Source organism: Ammospiza caudacuta, chromosome 6 (assembly GCF_027887145.1).
Source record: "Ammospiza caudacuta isolate bAmmCau1 chromosome 6, bAmmCau1.pri, whole genome shotgun sequence".
In the NCBI taxonomy this organism is placed as follows: domain Eukaryota; kingdom Metazoa; phylum Chordata; class Aves; order Passeriformes; family Passerellidae; genus Ammospiza; species Ammospiza caudacuta.
In genome coordinates this window covers 492,011-508,846 of record NC_080598.1, presented here as the reverse complement: position 1 = coordinate 508,846, position 16,836 = coordinate 492,011, and the positions used below count along the sequence as shown (strand labels likewise).

Here is a 16,836-nt window from a genome sequence, read left to right as displayed (position 1 = left end):
GCAACAGGACAATGTTTTACTGTGTCCTGATGGGGGATGGAAGGCAAAAATGTCAAAAGCTTCTTCTGGTTAATTACAAAGGACTTCTAAAAATAATCTGTTCCTGAAACCTAGCAGGGAAGCACAAGCCTTTATCGTTTTAGTTCTTAGTTTTAACTGAAAGGGTTTTATTATGAATGCACTTCCTCAGAAAAACTGTCTTTAAAATGCTGGAGTGGAAATCCTAACTTAGTGGTGGCGTTGGATTGGTTTGCTCTTCGGCAGAAGTATTTTCCCCTTTCCACCTGCTGCCTGCTGTAACATCTCGGTCAGGAGGATGAGATTCCTATCTGGAAAATGAGCTGCTGCCGGTGGGCACCGCCTGCTGCAGTCCCGGTTCACTGGGCTGGCCCCGGTGCCAGGCTGGCTCGGGCTACGGAAAAGCAGCCCCGGGGCACTCAGAGGTGGGCACAGGGCAGGGTCAGCACGCCCCTTGCTCTTTTCGGGCTGATTTAGGGAATCTGAGTGCCTCAGACTCCTCTGTGGAGGAACTGGCGGTCACTCCCGTGACCTGTGTAAGGACAGCAAGGACAGTCCAGGACCGCGTTCGCGGGCTGTTGGGGGTTTGATCTGAACCAGCGCAGTGTGGTGGGGCAGAACCCGATCTGTCCACCCAGCCATCGCTGTCGGGCAGCGCGGGGCTCTGCTGGGCTCGGGCCCCGCTCCCCACACGGCAGCCCCGGCACCGGGCAGCGGCCCCTCAGCCGCTCCGCCGCGGGGCCCTCGCTCCGCCCCGCAGCCGCCGCGGCCCGCCCAGCGCTGGGGCTGCGGCGCCGGCCCAGCCCCGCTCCGCGGCCGCAGGAGGGGCCGGGCCCGTCCGAGCCGGCGGCCGCGGCGGCTGCTCCGAGGGCGGTAAGGCGGGGCGGCCCGGGGCGGAGGGCGGCCCAGGGCTGAGGGGGGCGGCGGCGGGGCCCGGGCCCGGCAGCGCCGAGCGGGCGGCGCGGAGGCTCCGGGTCCGGCCGGGCAGCGCAGCGCCGGGGCCCCGGGCGGGCTCGGCCCCAGCGCCGCCTCTTCCCCGTTCGGCCTGCCAACCCACGGCCCCCCGGGCTCGTTCTCCCCCTTCGCCCATTGATGAAGCCCGGGGCTCCCGGGCCTTGCGAAGGGAAAGCGTGGCTGGAGCAGCGGCGCTGCTGCAGGGCCGGTGGGGATGGGGCCGGTACCGTGTGAGCTGCCGGTAGGGATGGACGGGCTGGGCCTCGCACGGAACCGGCGGCGGAGGAAACAGCGGCATTCCACAGCTTTCCTTCAAGTGGGACGGCGGACAGGCTGAGGCTTGCCTGCTAGCGGGTTATGAGGGAAATCAGCTGTGGTGTGGCAGGGGAACAGAGGAAGGGAAGAGTTCAGCGCCTGGGGAAAGAGCCGGGAGTGCTGGGCCGGGCTCAGCGCTGCCTCAGACGCTGGGGACAGCGCTGGGAGCCGGGAGCTGCTGCTCCAACCTGTGTGTGTGCTCCAGGGCAGCACATTGAAGTTTATTTTATTTAGTGCTCACCCTGTGTGTGCTCCAGGGCAGCACAGTGAAGTTCATTTTATTTAGTGCCCACCCTGTGTGTGCTTTAAGGCAGGTTGTTTCGTGCAGGTGCCCATCACATGGTTTGAGGAGCTCTAATGAAATGAAGCTGTGGAAAATGTTTCGTTTAGATTTTAATTTGTTGGGTTTTTCTCCTCGCGTTTCTGTTCTCATTACAAATAAACGCGAGGGAAGTGGCAAGAAGTAGAGTTTGCTTTGTTAAGAGTTGGAATTGTTTCTGTGAAAGGAGGGATGACAGTCGTGCTTCTGGAAGAGGTATTGTCAAGCTTATTTACCCCGTGGAAAGAGGATATGTTCTAGATGTGTTCTGGCAATAATAGCAGTAATCCATCAGAAAAGAGCAGACTATTGCAAACTAAACAACTAAACCAACAAGTGTGCCTGTTTACATCATCTGCTGAGCAGTCATTTGGGAGAATGGCCCAGGAGTTCTAATACCTGTCCTCCATAGCTGAAATAGGATTTTTTTAAAAACAAATGGTAATTAAATGAAATTTGGGCTGGGTTGGAAACCGTGGCTCTTGAGCTGCCGTTTTCTGGAAGGTAACACTTTAGGGTGTAGTCTGCATGGTAGGAATGGTGGCCTGCTGGGCAAAGCTGGGGCCAGGAATCATCACACTGATGATCTTGTCCCTGTCATTTATCTTCTGTGAGTCCTCAAGCAGCTGAACTCAAACCTCAGTTTCCCCTCTGTGAGATTTATTGTTTTTCTCTGCTTTTCTCAGGGTAGTGAGGATAAAGTGCAGTGAGAGATTGCAAGGCAATAGGGGTTGTTGTGTGCATTAAAGACTGTAGTGGGGCTTGGTTGAGTCATCTTTGTGGTTCAGATTTGACTTCGGGGGATGCTTTGTGGAAGAGAATGGATGGGAAGAACGACCATCCAGTCTGGAATGAGTGTGGAAACCTTTATGATAATGCTTTTATCCTAGCCAAATTCAACAACAGGTCTCTCTCCCTCTCTCTCTTTAACCAGTGCTATTTTATATTTTATATTTTATATTTTATATTTTATATTTTATATTTTATATTTTATATTTTACATTTTATATTTTATATTGCAGTGGTTGCTATGCTCTTTTCTGTGAGCAGCCCTTTTATTACCAGAGCTCCTCATCCTCCATCTGGAGCTGGAGTGAGTCTGACAGTACCTGTGCTGATGCCTGTGTGCCAATAACTCTCCTGTGTTACTTGTCCCAAGCTCCTCATGCTGTTTTCTCTTCTAAAATAGCAATGACACAGTGCTGTGGGCAATGTGTTGCATGCTGTTGTCTCTCAGGCACCGAGCAAGATGATGATCCTGAGTCATTGCTGTAGAGCAAAGCTGTTCCTTACGTGCCCTGAGCTTTCCAGCTGTCCTGGAATCACATTGTGCAATCAATCTAAGCCCTGGTGGAGCAGGGTTGGTTATTACAGCTGTTGTATGAAAATAAATCTCAGTGCTGCATTTTATATTTCTGCACTGTTGCTTGCTTCCTGCTGCATCCTCTCCAGGGTAGATTTTGATGCTGTGTTTTCTCTCAGTGGCTGTGAGGTGCCTCTGGAGACTTTCTCTTGCTAGGAACTTGGTTTATTTCAAAATGTGAAAGTGGAGATGGTAATGTACTAGCAGAAAAACGAAGTTGTTATTTTTCCAGGAGCTTTCTTTTATTTTGAAAGCAGGCTCTTCCGGACTCCCACTTCACAGAACATCTAAGTTATTTAATTTAGAGACATCATATGCTCTCTGAGAGGTTTCTGTGAAATTAAAGCCTGAGCAGCAGCTTCCTGTGTGATAGCTTTCAATGGTGGATGTAGAAATGACATTCTTGATAGGGAAATCTGAGAATGAAATAAGTGAAGATAAGGAACCAAGTGAGACTTGGTTTTATATGGTCATTTTTTCAGTGTAACTTTGGGTACCCTGCAGGTGTCTGCAATGTGATATAAATATCCTTTAATATGTAATGTCTCATAAACCAAGATTTTAATTACAAAAGCTATTCTTTACTGTCTTAATTAAAAAACCTAAACAACTGTGATATTTTATGCATAAATCAGGACTCTTGAATGTAATGAAAATATGGGAATAGAATTTTATAATAATTTCTTTCTAGTTCTTTTGCTGCTTCTTAATGCTTTTGGATGGCTCAGAGGGAAGTTTTTAAGGTGTGAGCAGTTGGGACAGACCATAGTTCAGGGATATGTTATGTTCAGGAAGATTTATTGCTGTGTAATAAGGAAATGTTGCCTCATCATCTTTTGTAAAACATGTTTGTGGCGTTGTTCTGAAGGTGTTTTTTGTTGTTCTCTCAAAAGCAGTGCTAGGAAAGAAAACTATGTTTTTCTCTTGTCTATCATTATGGCAAGGGAACAGTTTGAGATTTTTGAGAACTGACTAGGACTGCAGATTAAATAAAAATGAAAACATCCCATTTTGTGGGAGATGGGAAGTGAGTCACTGAGTCCAGGTCCCCTGCCATTATGGGGATGACATCATATAACTTCTCATAAGAATTCTTTCACTCTTAATTTTTTTTCTTAATCAAGAGGACTCTTGGTAATGTTTACCCTCTCAGCCATGTCAGAAAATGCTTATTCATTCCCTCTTTCCTACGTTTTCTTTTTGTAAAGAGCCAACTGAAAATGTCTCAGAATCCTGACAAGCTAAATTCAAGTGAAGAGAAGCTGAATGCTTTGGAGGAGGATGAGGAGGAGAGCTTGGACAACTCGGATCAGTCTGACCGAAAAAGGATACGACAGAGTGCTCCAGGGTCCCACAGAGATGATACACCCAAGTGTAAGCAAAACTGCTTTATGAAATACACCAAAAAACCCTAAATTCCCTAATTGTTGGTGGGGGCAATCCTAGTGTTTGATAGCATTCTGTGCTTGCAGTTAAATACAGTGGGACTCTTGATGTCATGCCTTGAAACTGTAACACTTTTCTCCCTGTTTTCTTTTCATCTCCCTAATTGTACACACAGTGTGTACATTTTCTTAATTGTACACAATGACCACATTGCTCTGAGCCACATGTGTCCTAAATATCCTGGTGATATATCCTAAATATCCAGGTGAGTTTGTGCTCTTGGAATGGATGAACACCACCCCAGTGTGTTCCAGCTAAACCTACTCTGCTGTTTGCCTTATCAGCTGAACCTTCTGCATTGCTGCAGCCCCTGTTCCCAGTGCAGGGCAGAAAAGGCTGTTATCAACAAAGGGATGTCCTGTCAGCCCCCTCACAGGATAGATGGAAAGTTGTATATTTAATCCTAGTGCTACTTCCATATAAGCAGGACTGCATGTTTTTCCTAAGGCATATTTTCTTTGCCATTCTGCTTTTAACGTGAAGGTCTTGGATGCAATATGGGAGCCAATATTTCTGGCAGATCTGTAGATAAAACCAAGGGGAAGTTTTCTGGCTCCAGGGATTCAATTCAAAGAAGCAGAAGTGCTCAGGCTTCTGTATTTCTGTAGGGAGTAACATTTTGTTTGTTGCATCCTTTTTATTTTTTGGTTGTGTTCAGCGTGGTGTTAGTCAGAGGAGATGTTCTGAGGGAGTTTCTGTTCCCATGCCTTGCTGGTTGCCTGGTGGGGAATGGGGTGTTTGTGTGGAGAGAGGCCCTGAACACGTGGAAGGAAAAGGCATGGCACAGTCTAGCACTGCCCTGTACCACAAAGAGGTGGTTTGATCTCAAGCCCTTCCCTCCTGCAAGGGAGCAGGTATGAGAATGAAGTGATGTGATTTAGGAGCAATCTTTGGCCAATGAAAGAGCCTTTGCTCTCAGAGCCCCCAGGGCTGGAGTGAAGTCATTTGGTGCTTGGACGAGAGCACTGTGAACTTTGCTGTCTGCTGGTTCTTCTCAGACTATCAATCCTTGCTGTGTTCCCAGAGTCACTGTGCAAGGTTCAGCTCCAAGCAGAAGGAAATAAGGATTTAGGAGGGCTGCATGAAAAGAGCAAGATATGGATGAAAAACAAGCACATTGGAACCCAGCTGTATGAACTCAGAAAAGCTCTGCATGGCAGACAAGTGATGGACACTTCCTTTTGGAAGATTTTCTGTGGAATCACTTAAGTCAAATCAACATGGATTATCAAATGAGATGGTCATAGTTTGCCTGAAACATTTCTCAGGGAGAAATGGAGATGCCTGCTTGGTTTCTTTCACTTTTGGGATTAATGTGTTGCTCCCATGCCTGTAGCTGAAGTGAATGAAGTACAGAATGGAATGGATCCACCAGGGCACCAGCCCTGTCACCCAGTCTGAGGCTGCTGGCCCATCCTGCTCACTCCCAAATGCCTGCCAGGGTAACAGCTCTTCAGCATTGGTGCTGCCACTGCTGCTGATCTCTGTTGTTTGAGTAATGGCCTCTGGGAAAAAAAAAAAAAAAAGAGTTTGGAGGAGTGCCATTTGCCATTTGCATTGGAAGTAGTGAGAATAATTAGCTACTGGTGTGCTGCTGCTTAACAGTGATGGTGATTGTTTGTTGACTGCTTTAATGATGAAATCACTTCCTTGAAAAATGTAAAACTGAAATGGCAATATCTGCACAATGCTTGTGGAATTAGTATGGTGAAAATGGTGCTGTTTGTAATTATTTCTTGCTGCAACATGGAGAAAGATTCCAAGGTGCTATTAAAGCCATCCTAAAGAAGTATTGGTTTGTGTGGGGGGTTTTGTTTGGAGGTGGTTTTTAAAAGAGCTTGATAGAAGCAATTGACATATTGAGCCCAGAATATCAACTGGGATCCACTCCTTGGGTTTTTGAAATACTCCAAACTTGTGCCATCCACCAGATGGGAAAGGAAGGGAAGGAAAGGAGGAAAATCTTCAGCTGATGCTGTCATTTGACCCTGTGTGCTGTCAGTCAGGTGGAAAGGGCCCAAAAGACTCTTTCTGCAGCTTTTGCTGAGAGCTGTCTGACAGTGTCATTGATGTTGCAGCCAGTCCCTCTCGGCCTGTGTCCATAGAAGAGCTCATGGAGACAGCCAAGGGAGTCACCAACATGGCACTGGCACATGAAATTGTGGTGAATGGAGACTTCCAGATAAAGCCAGCTGAACTGCCAGAACACAGGTAAGGTTGGTACCAAATACTAATAAAATTGTGTTTGTAGAAACTGCAGAGCAGCTCTGGGGGTTCAGGTAAAGGCTCTGGTTGGTGGAGGAAGTAGGAAAGAATATAAGAAGGTGGTAAGTGTGCAGTTCTGCTTCCCCAGATGTGTGTGTGTGAAAGGAGAACCTCCTGGATTAATTGGAGATGCTTGGTGCAAACCCCAGAGTGCTGTGGTTTCTGTTGTTTCCCCTTGTCCCAGCACCCAGAGGCTGCAGCCTCCCCAGAACCCCAGGCTGGCTGCAGATGTAGGTGGTGCTTTTAGCAATTTTTGAGCTCTCATTGCCTGTGGGAGTAAGAGGAAACTGGTTATTTTAGCTTTTCCTGTCTGTTTCTTCAGGCATATTTTAGACAGAGATTCCTGTGTTTTATTACGTTGCTCCTTTCAAGTTGGAAGCCTTTCCTTGTGTGTGTGAGTCTGCAGTAATTGTGTGCCCTGCTGAGAGGGGAGAGGGAGAGCAGAGGAAGCTTCATCTTCTGTTTTACCCTCTCTCACACACAGTGAGGTGTGGCTGACAGCCTCCTGCCTTGATTTGGGACAGGGGGTGCATATTTCATGGGGGGAACTTGCTCTCCACTGGGGCCAGTGTTGAAGTTACACCTGGTGTGAACAGGAACTGTCGCTATTTTGAATTAAGAATTGGTACTGAAGCAGTGGAATTCATTTATTTTTTGTATACAGACTGATCTGGGCCCTTATCTCAGAGTAGGTGCAATACTTATGTAGTGAAACCCAAGATTTTGTGTCAGGGAAGTCACTTAATTTCTGTTAGGTTTACTACTGAATTTTGTGTAGTGAAATTGATTTTACTTAGTGGGGCCTTTAAAAGGAACATGAATACTGGTCTTTTGAAGACAAAATGTAATTTTTGCTCTTTTTGTTTTGGTCCAGTTTTCTAGATGTAGCATGTGATAAACACTTTGAAAGGTTTTACTTTGTAGCCACCTTTGCTGGTGTTTAACCTTGTATTAAGACATAAACCATTCCAAATCCTGTGTCCAGTTTTTCCTGCTTTTCTGAGTAACTTTAAATGATGGATCTCTGTTAATCATCACATCATTACTACTACATTATATTGATTTTATTACATGCTGGGCTTCAGGAGCTGCAGGTTATCTTTGTAAGGTGGTGAAGAGACCAATATCATTCTTTTGAACATGTTTTTTCACAGCTTAGAGAAGAAAGTCAGAGATATTGTGCATAAAGCTTTCTGGGATTGTCTGGAAGCTCAGCTGAAGGAAGATCCCCCAACATATGATCATGCAATTAAGTTATTGGGAGAAATTAAAGAGGTAAGATGATGTGATATGAAGGGAAACGATTGAATTTGAGTAGCTGCACTGACATGAATGAGCAAAAGTGGCTGGAGTTTGGCTTTTCATAAAAAATCCTCGTGTTCTTTTTCATTACTGTATCACTGTGAACATATACCAGCTGTATAATCCTAGAGGAGAAATTTGAATATAAAACCAAATGTAAAACCATGTAAGGTGATTAACAGGTAAACAATACCAGTTCCGTAATTGCAAGCTTCCTTCATGTTATGGCACTGGTATTAGTCATGGAATCAGTGAGATGCTCCAACCCTGGGCTGATAAAACCAAGCACAACAGTCTGAAGTTTATTCTGTGCCACAGAGGGTTTGCCACTCAGTAACTTCAGCATCACACAGTGTCAGGTGAAACACTTGGACTTGGTGAGTGGTTGGTGTAAAAATAAAAAAATCAATTATTTGTTGTTTAGATGAGAATGCCCCCAGGTTGGATGGGGCATTAAGCAAACTGGTTTGGTGGGGAGTGACCCTGCCCCTGGCAGGCTTTTGGAACTAGGTGGTCTTTACGGTCTCTCCTGACCCAAACCATTTTATGATTCTGTAATTCTGTGAGAGGTGGTTCAGTAACTGTTTGGATCCTTGTAGTCTTTGATGTAGAACTAATGCACTGTTAACTTGCCATTTCAGAGTCTTCTGTCATTCTTGTTGCCTGGTCACACTAGACTGAGAAGCCAGATTACAGAAGTTCTTGACCTGGATTTGATAAAACAGGAGGCAGAGAATGGGGCCCTTGACATTTCTAAGTTGGTCAAATTTGTTATTGGCATGATGGGGACTCTTTGTGCTCCAGCTCGAGATGAAGACATTAAGAAACTGAAAGATATTAATGACATAGTTCCTCTTTTCAGGTACTGAAATGTATTTATTTGTCATGTTCAGAGCCCCTTAAATAATTTTAGAAGTGGAGGGGGCAACTTGAAACTCCTAGAAAGAGAAGAGTAATAGGAAAAAAGAGATAGCTGTGGGTGTGAAGGGGAGAGATGCTCCAGGAGTCATTAACAAGGGCCATCTCTGATCTGGTGACTTGGAGGATTTGTCTGGCTCCTGCATGGCACTGAAGGACATTTGCTTAAATGTCAAATGCAAATAAGCTGTAAGGTAGCAGATTAATAATCAGTTTGTATCAGAATTGAATGTCAGCAGCAGAAGGTGAAAAAAGCACACAGGGGCTTAGGGGAAAAGCATTACTGGTTTCCAGCCAATTTGTCCTTCCCTCCCAGTTGGAGCTCTCTTTACCCCAGTCCCTGTGGAATTCCCTGTCAGTTCCAAAGGCAGTGTGTGTTCCACCTCTGGAGCATCCAGGCTTCTGCTTTGCCACCACGTTCTCATGGAGCAGCTCAAGGTCTCAGTAGTTGGGAGAGGCTTCATTAACCTTGCTGTTTTCTAATTTGAAAAGCTTCCAGGAGTTCAAGATTGACTTGGCAGAAATATTGCCAGCAGGAATTAGGTTGCTTTGAAATGAAGGTGTTTTTCTTTGGTGTTTGTTTGTTTTTTCTTTTTTGCCCCTTGGGTCTGATTATTCACTTCCCACTGAGGTTGGCTTTCCAGGCTGCCAAGAGCCATGGCATGCAAGGAAACCCAGATATCTTTTCATATACAATACTGCACATCCTGGGAGATAAAATCTGTGGAGCTAGTGAACTTCATTCCATGGAAGCTTTTTTACAGGAGAGCAAGATTTGTTTCCCACTTGGAAGAGGCACATGCATGCATGTACATGCTTGCTCCAGCTTTCTCTGTCTCATGCTCTGAAGTTGTTAAGCTGTTACTGTTTCCCATGCATGTTTTTGCTCATTCTTTAGACAACCTGTAATAAATCTTGTAAACAGCACCTCTGAAGCATCTGCAGCCTTGAATAACTTTTTCTGTTTGTTTGTTTAGAGCAATTTTCTCTGTATTAGACCTAATGAAAATGGATATGGCAAACTTCGCTGTCAGTAGTATTAGGCCAAAATTAATGCAGCAGTCTGCTGAATATGAAAGAAAGAAGTTTCAGGAGTTTCTTGAGAAACAGCCAAGTATGACTTTGTTCCTTTCTTTCTTCCCCCCTGACCTCCCAGTAAACTGCGTGTCTTTGCTTGTAGATCATGAAAAGAACTCAGATATTTTTATAAGTTCTAGAATTCATATGGTAAATGACATTTTGGGGCTTGTGCCCCAAAACTGGTTGGAAAAAGTCTGCCAGAGCAATAGTTGTGCCCTTGCTACATTCAGTTTAATTTCAGTACAGTGTAGGGCATGATTACCCAGCATCATCTCACCTCTGATTTCCTGTAGCTGTGTGGTTTTGTTTTAGATGTTCTGCTTGATGCAATAAATGAAATGCATGTCATACCTGAAATCATGGGCATTAGTCATAGTAACTAATGGGATTGTTTGGAAGTTATTGCTGGAAGAACCTGATTGTGAAAATGAATTTTCTCAACAAGAGTTTTTTTCCCTGCTCTTCCAGATTCTTTAGACCTTGTCACAAAGTGGTTGCAAGAAGCAGCAGATGATCTTGCAAAGCTGGGACATGAAACGTTGCCTCCCCACTGTAATGATGGTGCCACTGGTGGAGCTTCTGCCTTGTGCTTCACTGCTGTACAAAATCAGGCCTATCTGAAGCTTCTGAAGTGGGATCACGTGAACAGGCCTTTTCCAGAAGTAGGTATTTAACAGAAAAATTGGTTCTGTGCTTCTTCCACTCCTCTATTCCCAGCACACAGCAGAAGCTGTTGGGATTTGTAGCCTGGCAACACGTACAGTGCTAAACCATTGATGTGTGACTGGGAGATGGGGCAGCTCTAACTTGTCTCAGTGCTGAGAGCTGCTTAGCTGGGGGAGAGGAGCCAGTGCTCTCACTGTGCTCCTGATGCTGGCCTGCTGTTCCCTGGCCCTCTGCTGACCCTTCCCAGCCCTGCAGGCTGACTCCCTGCTCTGCTGGCTCCCTGCAGACGCTGCTGATGGACCAGACACGCTTCCTGGAGATGCAGCTGGAGCTGGAGCAGCTGCTGCTGGTGGGGACAGTGCTGCTGGTCACCTTCAGTGCAGCAGGCCCAGCTCTCATCGACGTGCCTGGCTTTGCAGAGAGGATCAAAACCGTCGTCAAGGTGCTGCTGACAGGGATGCATCTCCCGTGAGTACAGCACTCCTGCTCTCAGGGCAGCTGCAGGAGCTCTCCTGGCACCCTGGGAAATGATCTGCTTAAGGCACTTTCTGGCTGGGGACTGCAGGAAATGCAATCTTTTTATGAGTCCAGCTTTTCTTCAGCTAACTTACACAGAGCCGTCTTTCCTTAATCTGCTCTTTCATGGTTTGTACAAACTTTGTGTTTTTCATGGTGCCAGGCTGGCACAGGAGAGTGCCAGCAGCTGCTCCTGCTCAGAGTTTGGGCCAGGCTCCCCAAAAACCTGGGAGATAAAAATATGGAGCTAGTGAAGTTCATTCCATGGAAGCTTTTTTATAGGAGAGCAATGTTTGTTTCCCACTTGGAAGAGGCACAGTGAGCTGCCTGCAGAGTCAGTGATTACATCTCCAGGTTTTGCTCTAGTCAGAGCTGTGCTCAGACAGAAAGTCAGCTCTTATGTGTGTGGATTGTTCAGGTTTTAAGTCTTGAATGATTTCCTACTTCCTTGCTTTAGATCTCAGCTTTATTTTTCATGTGTATATAATTGGATTAATCTTTATAATTGCCTTGATCTGCATTGTGCTTTTCCCGCTACATTTGCTAAGTAAGGCAACTCTAATTGAATGATTTATTTTTAAAAAGTGGGAAAGCAGTGAGTAACTAATACAGTTGTGCTGTACCTCATGTTTTTTAGCTCCTTTAACCTGAAGGAATCCCTGGCCACCGTGGGTGAGAAGGTGTGTGCTGAGGTGAACAGCTGCCTTTCCCAGCATGGCTTTACCCCGTTCTCAGCTGAGAGGGAGGCTGTGCTGAAGGGGCAGATCCAGGCAGTGGGCAGCCCAGATAACTCCATCTCCAAGCTCATAGGTGGGTCTGGAGAGTGCTCTGCTCTGCCTGTCTGTGGAGCTGGGGCTGGGGGACGTGCAGGGCTCCTCTCTCCCTGCTGTTTCCACGTTGTTTCCGTGTTGTCTCTCCAGTTGCTGGCCACCTTCAGGCTTGTTGCATTTCACATGAGGTGATGCTGTTTCTAATTCACCATCTCTTCTGCAAACAAACCAACCCCTTTTTTTTCCAGATTCTCGTATTCAAAAGTTTCTGGAGAATTACCTTGCATCCAGTCACCAGAAATCATTGCCTGCCATTCCTGGAGGATTAGGCCCCATTCAGAGGGAGCTGGAGGAGATTGCTGCCAAGTACATCCGTCTTGTCAACTACAACAGAATGGTCTTCAGCCCTTACTATGATGCAGTCCTTGGCAAAATACTGACTAAGGAAGAATCCCAGATTGTAGGGAAGTCAGAAGAATCATAAAACCAGTCTGTGTGCTACCACTACAGTATTGTCAGCTATTAAATAAAACTTGTACCAATATTTGTCTAGGAAAAGAGCTTTCCGTGTAAATACTGGTTCCTTTAACCCACAAGTGCTGACTGGTGAGGGAAACAGAGGAGATGCCAAAAGGGTTCTGAGCTAAAAGATGAGAGATGCATTTCTAATATAATTATGCAACCTGGGGAAGGGGATATCATAGGAGTTTTCTGGCTGCAATTTTTAGATTTTTGAGCTGGTGATAGGTAGGGCAAGTTTAACAACCAAACTTTGTATTTAAGTGGCTCGTTTCAGGGCATTTAACTCTTAATTTACAGTGAACTTACTTTAATTTATCCAGAGCTGATTAGCAATGGTTCTTCCCAGAAGGGGTGATTTGGTTTTTTTTAAAAAAAATCTTACTTTAAAGAATTAATTAAGTTAAAATCCTAAAGATGAACTTTAGCAGACAAAACACCAAGCCAAACAGCACTTTACTGTAACATTATGGTGAGTATGGTAGGCTTACTAGTTTTTTTCTGTATTTTACTGCATTTTTAATAGCATTTTTTTGCTGTTTACCTGCAGACGTTACAAAACATAATATATTTTTGTAGCAAATTTTCTGGTTATTGGGTAACTGTCCTCTGCTATGTACAGTACTCCCAGAGGTGGCAATCTTATAGATTGCAGCTGTATTTATATCTTGTAAAGATTTCAGAAAGGGCAGAGCTAAAACATTTTGATAAAAGTGGCATTTCTTACCTTCTTTTCTTTTGCTAGTAATTTACTCCTTTTTAGGTGAAATACTAATTTTAAAGTAAATTCTCATTTGCAGAAGGTGGATTTAAAGTGTGTGAAACTTTAGGTTGAAAATTTTGGGCTTTTTAAAAAACTACAGCAGGGGATGGTTGCATATTCAATCATGTCTTCAAAAATGTTATGTGCAGGGCACTGTGGGCAGTATCAGTGATTTTAATGTACTGTGAGAGGTGAATGGTTTGATGTTAGTTTGAATATATAGGGAATATTTTAGTAGATTTTTTCACTTTCTAGATGTGTTCTTGAAACTTAGAATATTTGTAGGTCTCGAATTTAATAAGCTACATGTTGTAGAGAGGAGAAGAGCCCAGTGATCTTACATTGCAATCTCAGGCTCAGCTGGGAGGTAAGTGAAATTTTCCTCTGGTTGAGCACAACTGTGTATTTCAGTAATCAATATTTGATGGTTTTGTGAGAGCAAAGTTTGTAGTTACTCACAGTAAGTGGCCCAAGTATGAGGTTGTCCAAACCAGAACGTGCTGTCTTTAAAAAAAACAACAAGGTAGGTGAAATAAATGAATGAAGGGCCCTTGTATTGCCAGCAGGCAGGTTAATTTAGGAATCAGCCAAACAGAACTTGCAGAAGCACTTGATTATGATCAACTGTTGATGCTTCCCTTTCCAGTTTCCTTTGAATGTCAGTGTGGATAAAGCTGCACCAGCTTTGTGTTTGGAGGGGGATGGGAGAAATAAGACCTTTTTTTCTTTATTAGCCTATGCAACTCTAAACCAAATCTTTTCTCATGCATTACAAAGCCCCTTCCCCAAGGGAAAAACCCTGTGAGAGTTCATCAGCTCAGACAAGGGATTTTTCTCTTGGCCAAATGAATGTCCGTCTTTGAATCCTCCTTTGAGAACTCAAAAATGAGGTTGGTTAGCCAGAAAAAAAAAGGGTTCTGAGTAGGATCTATTTCACTGTTTGGATCAGCAAAGGATTCTACAGAGGCCTTCAAGGCTGCTGCCTCAGCTTGCTGGGCTTTGCTGTTAGAGCAGGCTCTGCTCCCATCACAGCCTATAGCTCTGCAGCTGCACCAACCCCCTCAGCCTGTGCTCAGTGAGCTCCAGAGCCCTCACTGCTGGAGGTGATGGCACCAGGACAGATAACCAGGCACAGCTGTTGCCATTTTCCTAAGTGAGAGCTGCACAGGGTAGGAGTTGCTGCTGTTGTTTTATCATTAGTCCTGCCTAGGAGCTGCCTTTAGAGGCACAGGAGGAGCTCGAGGCTGTGGGGAGGACAAAGAGAAGCCCTTGAAAGGTGTGTGCCTGATGGCAGGGTGCAGGGCACTGCTCTAGCAATGGATAAAACCCTGACTGAGGAGATGGCTGCTCCCAGGGCTGGGATTCAGGGGTCAGGCCCACACAGGGAATCCCAGCTCTCCTCACAGCATGGGTTTGATCCTAAGCCTTTGTGTAGCAGGAAGATCCTAGAATGAGGGAACAGAGTGCAGTACTCTCCTGGCTCCACTCTCACCTCCAGGGCCCACACAAAGGAACAAATGCCCCTGGCACAGGTGCTGGGGGCCTTTCAACAGGAAGGACCTAAAGGAACTGCAATAACTTCCCACAAGTGCAAGGTAATGATTCTCCCAGGTTGTTCTATTTAAGGAGAGTGTTTGACAAACATCTCTACATCCTCTCTAAAGGAACAGGGAGCTGCAATTGAGTGGCAAAGCAAGGAGGACATTCCAGGATGGCCAAGGCCGGCCTCATCTCCAGGGGCAGCTGTGCTGGGCTGGGAATGGCTCCATCTGCCCCAGGCTCTGACTGCCCTCTAGTCCAAGGGCTTCTTAGGATCTTATCAGAGTCAATCTCATCACAGCCAATTCCAAGTTAAAAGCTGAAGTAGGCGTAGAAACTGCTTGGAAAGCTCACATAGTGTTTCTTTAGCTTGTTTGAAGATAAGTGCAAGGATGTAGCCGATTATTAACATTTAGCTTTGTGCATTATGTGGAAGAGCAGTGCAGGTATCCAGGACCAGGCTGTGTGAGCCAGTGCTCCTGGATTACCCACACTGAACTGAGTTAGTCTTACAATGCTGTCTTCTTCAAACAGTCCTGGAATTACAAGCCAAAGTGTGCTGTATCCTCTAGAAAATGGAAAGCAAGATCCATTCTAATATGTATGCTCTGATCAATTTCCTGTGACGGTATAATTAGCATTGCTTTTGAAGTGGCTGAGTAATATTTAAGAAGTACCTTGTTGTGTTTGAATAAAACCAGAATGAGGCATGATGTTATGGATATCCTTTTATTTTAAAGGAATGGTCTTTTGTTGTCATTTTGTTTTTAAATTTTCAACTACAAAACAGATTCCTTACATTCTGCCATAAATAAAAACGAACAATAAGGCAGGACACTACATGAACAAACTGAGAACAACTGTTTTCCAGAAAATGTGAATTAAAAATGCTTCACAAGTATAAGCCATCCAGTTTTTAAAATAAAACTGTTGAAAACCCACAAGAGTTCAAGTGGTAGATGTGTACACCCTCGAAGAACAAAATACAGTTTTGACATTTTGCACTTTTGGTTTTGAAAACCGAGTTTTGTTCAGAGCACATTCTAAGGTTGTTCGGGCTGTTTTCAGATCAAGAACCATATGGGAGAAGAGGCACCACAGTAACAAAACCATGTTCAAGGATTTTTTTGTTTGCAGCTGTCCCTTTTAAATGCTTGACTTTTAAGAGACTGATTCAATGCAAGTCTTTGTCTGTCACAGCAGAACTCCAAACTTGTTTCACCGGATTCTCTTTTGCTGTCGTGCTCTGTAAATGTCATGTACGGGGGGAACTACAGATCCTTTCTCCTCATCATCATCAGAATCCTCATGTGATCTCTTCACAGCCTTGTTGAGAATGGTGTTGTTTTCCACAGGTCCATTGCCTTCCACAGCTATCTCAGGCAGGCCGCCCGTGATTATCCGTACGGCTTCGTCAACAGCTTCAGGGAGAGACACACACAGAGCCACTCAGGGGGAGCTCAGAGCCTGCCCAGCACCCAGCAGGGACACCCCCACACACCCTGGGGACACTTCTGCAGCCTCAGACACTTCTCCTGCCCTCTTGTACAAATATTAAGCCTTGGCTGTCTGAAACTCTGAGCACCAGTTAGAGAGGAAATGCTGCTGCTCCAGCTGGAGCCCTCCCCTCCCTTGACACAGGAATTGAGGTCATTTGAGAGCTGCAATAAAACAGGAAGGCCTTTTGGGAATCAGGGTAACTAGTTCATGATTCACCAGAGAGGCTGCACAGCAAGTCAGTTTCTGCTTCTCAACAGAGGAAGCCTCAAAAATACCCTGTATAATTTAAATAGATATTTTAGTTTCACTTGAAGAAATTAAATCCTACATTTCTTTCTCTATGATAATTTTTTTCCTCAAACAAGGAGCATGAAGAGTGGCATATTATCATCTGCTGTAGGATCTGTGCTTTTTCTCTGTTCCAGAAGCCTCCTTCCCCTCTTTGCAGGGGCTCAACAACGTGCACTCAGAGTTATCCCTCACCATGCTGCAGATTTGGAATTTCATGTTGCAGCTGCAAGGCTGCTGGAAACGCTGCCTTTAAAGGGTATTCTCAAAGTCTTAATTTCTTTCAGTTGATACC

The 16,836-nt window shown here is 45.0% G+C and overlaps 2 protein-coding genes across 5 annotated transcripts in view; one reads left to right on the top strand and one right to left on the bottom strand.

The window, feature by feature from the left end:
• The first annotated feature begins 1,608 nt into the window (after positions 1-1,608).
• TCP11L1 (t-complex 11 like 1) lies at positions 1,609-15,651 on the top strand. Of its 3 annotated transcripts, none has more exons than XM_058807985.1 (10): positions 1,609-1,822; positions 4,178-4,343; positions 6,494-6,626; positions 7,835-7,955; positions 8,624-8,844; positions 9,878-10,014; positions 10,449-10,642; positions 10,933-11,114; positions 11,800-11,972; positions 12,181-15,651. In XM_058807985.1, the coding sequence occupies exons 1-10, from the start codon at positions 1,799-1,801 to the stop codon at positions 12,414-12,416; spliced, it is 1,587 nt and encodes a 528-aa protein (XP_058663968.1). In that variant the 5' UTR covers positions 1,609-1,798; the 3' UTR covers positions 12,417-15,651. The 3 variants fall into 3 exon arrangements, with proteins under 3 accessions (XP_058663968.1, XP_058663967.1, XP_058663969.1); XM_058807984.1 differs by lacking the exon at positions 1,609-1,822 and adding an exon at positions 2,637-2,699; XM_058807986.1 differs by lacking the exon at positions 1,609-1,822 and having other exon boundaries at positions 4,339-4,343; positions 6,498-6,626.
• Positions 15,475-16,836, bottom strand: part of CSTF3 (cleavage stimulation factor subunit 3) — a 46,569-nt gene continuing 45,207 nt past the window's right edge. For both annotated transcript variants that reach the window (XM_058807982.1, XM_058807983.1), the window contains one exon: positions 15,475-16,174. In XM_058807982.1, the coding sequence (XP_058663965.1) occupies positions 15,972-16,174 (203 nt within the window). In that variant the 3' untranslated portion in view covers positions 15,475-15,971. The remainder of the gene's footprint in view (positions 16,175-16,836) is intronic.

Excerpts from the sequence above, each read along its gene's own strand:
- TCP11L1 (XM_058807984.1), top strand. The coding sequence starts at position 2,637 with ATGCTCTTTTCTGTGAGCAGCCCTTTTATTACCAGAGCTCCTCATCCT. Across the intron at positions 2,700-4,177 it reads ATCCTCCATCTGGAGCTGGA|AGCCAACTGAAAATGTCTCA; the intron begins GTGAGTCTGACA and ends CTTTTTGTAAAG. Across the intron at positions 10,015-10,448 it reads GTTTCTTGAGAAACAGCCAA|ATTCTTTAGACCTTGTCACA; the intron begins GTATGACTTTGT and ends CTGCTCTTCCAG.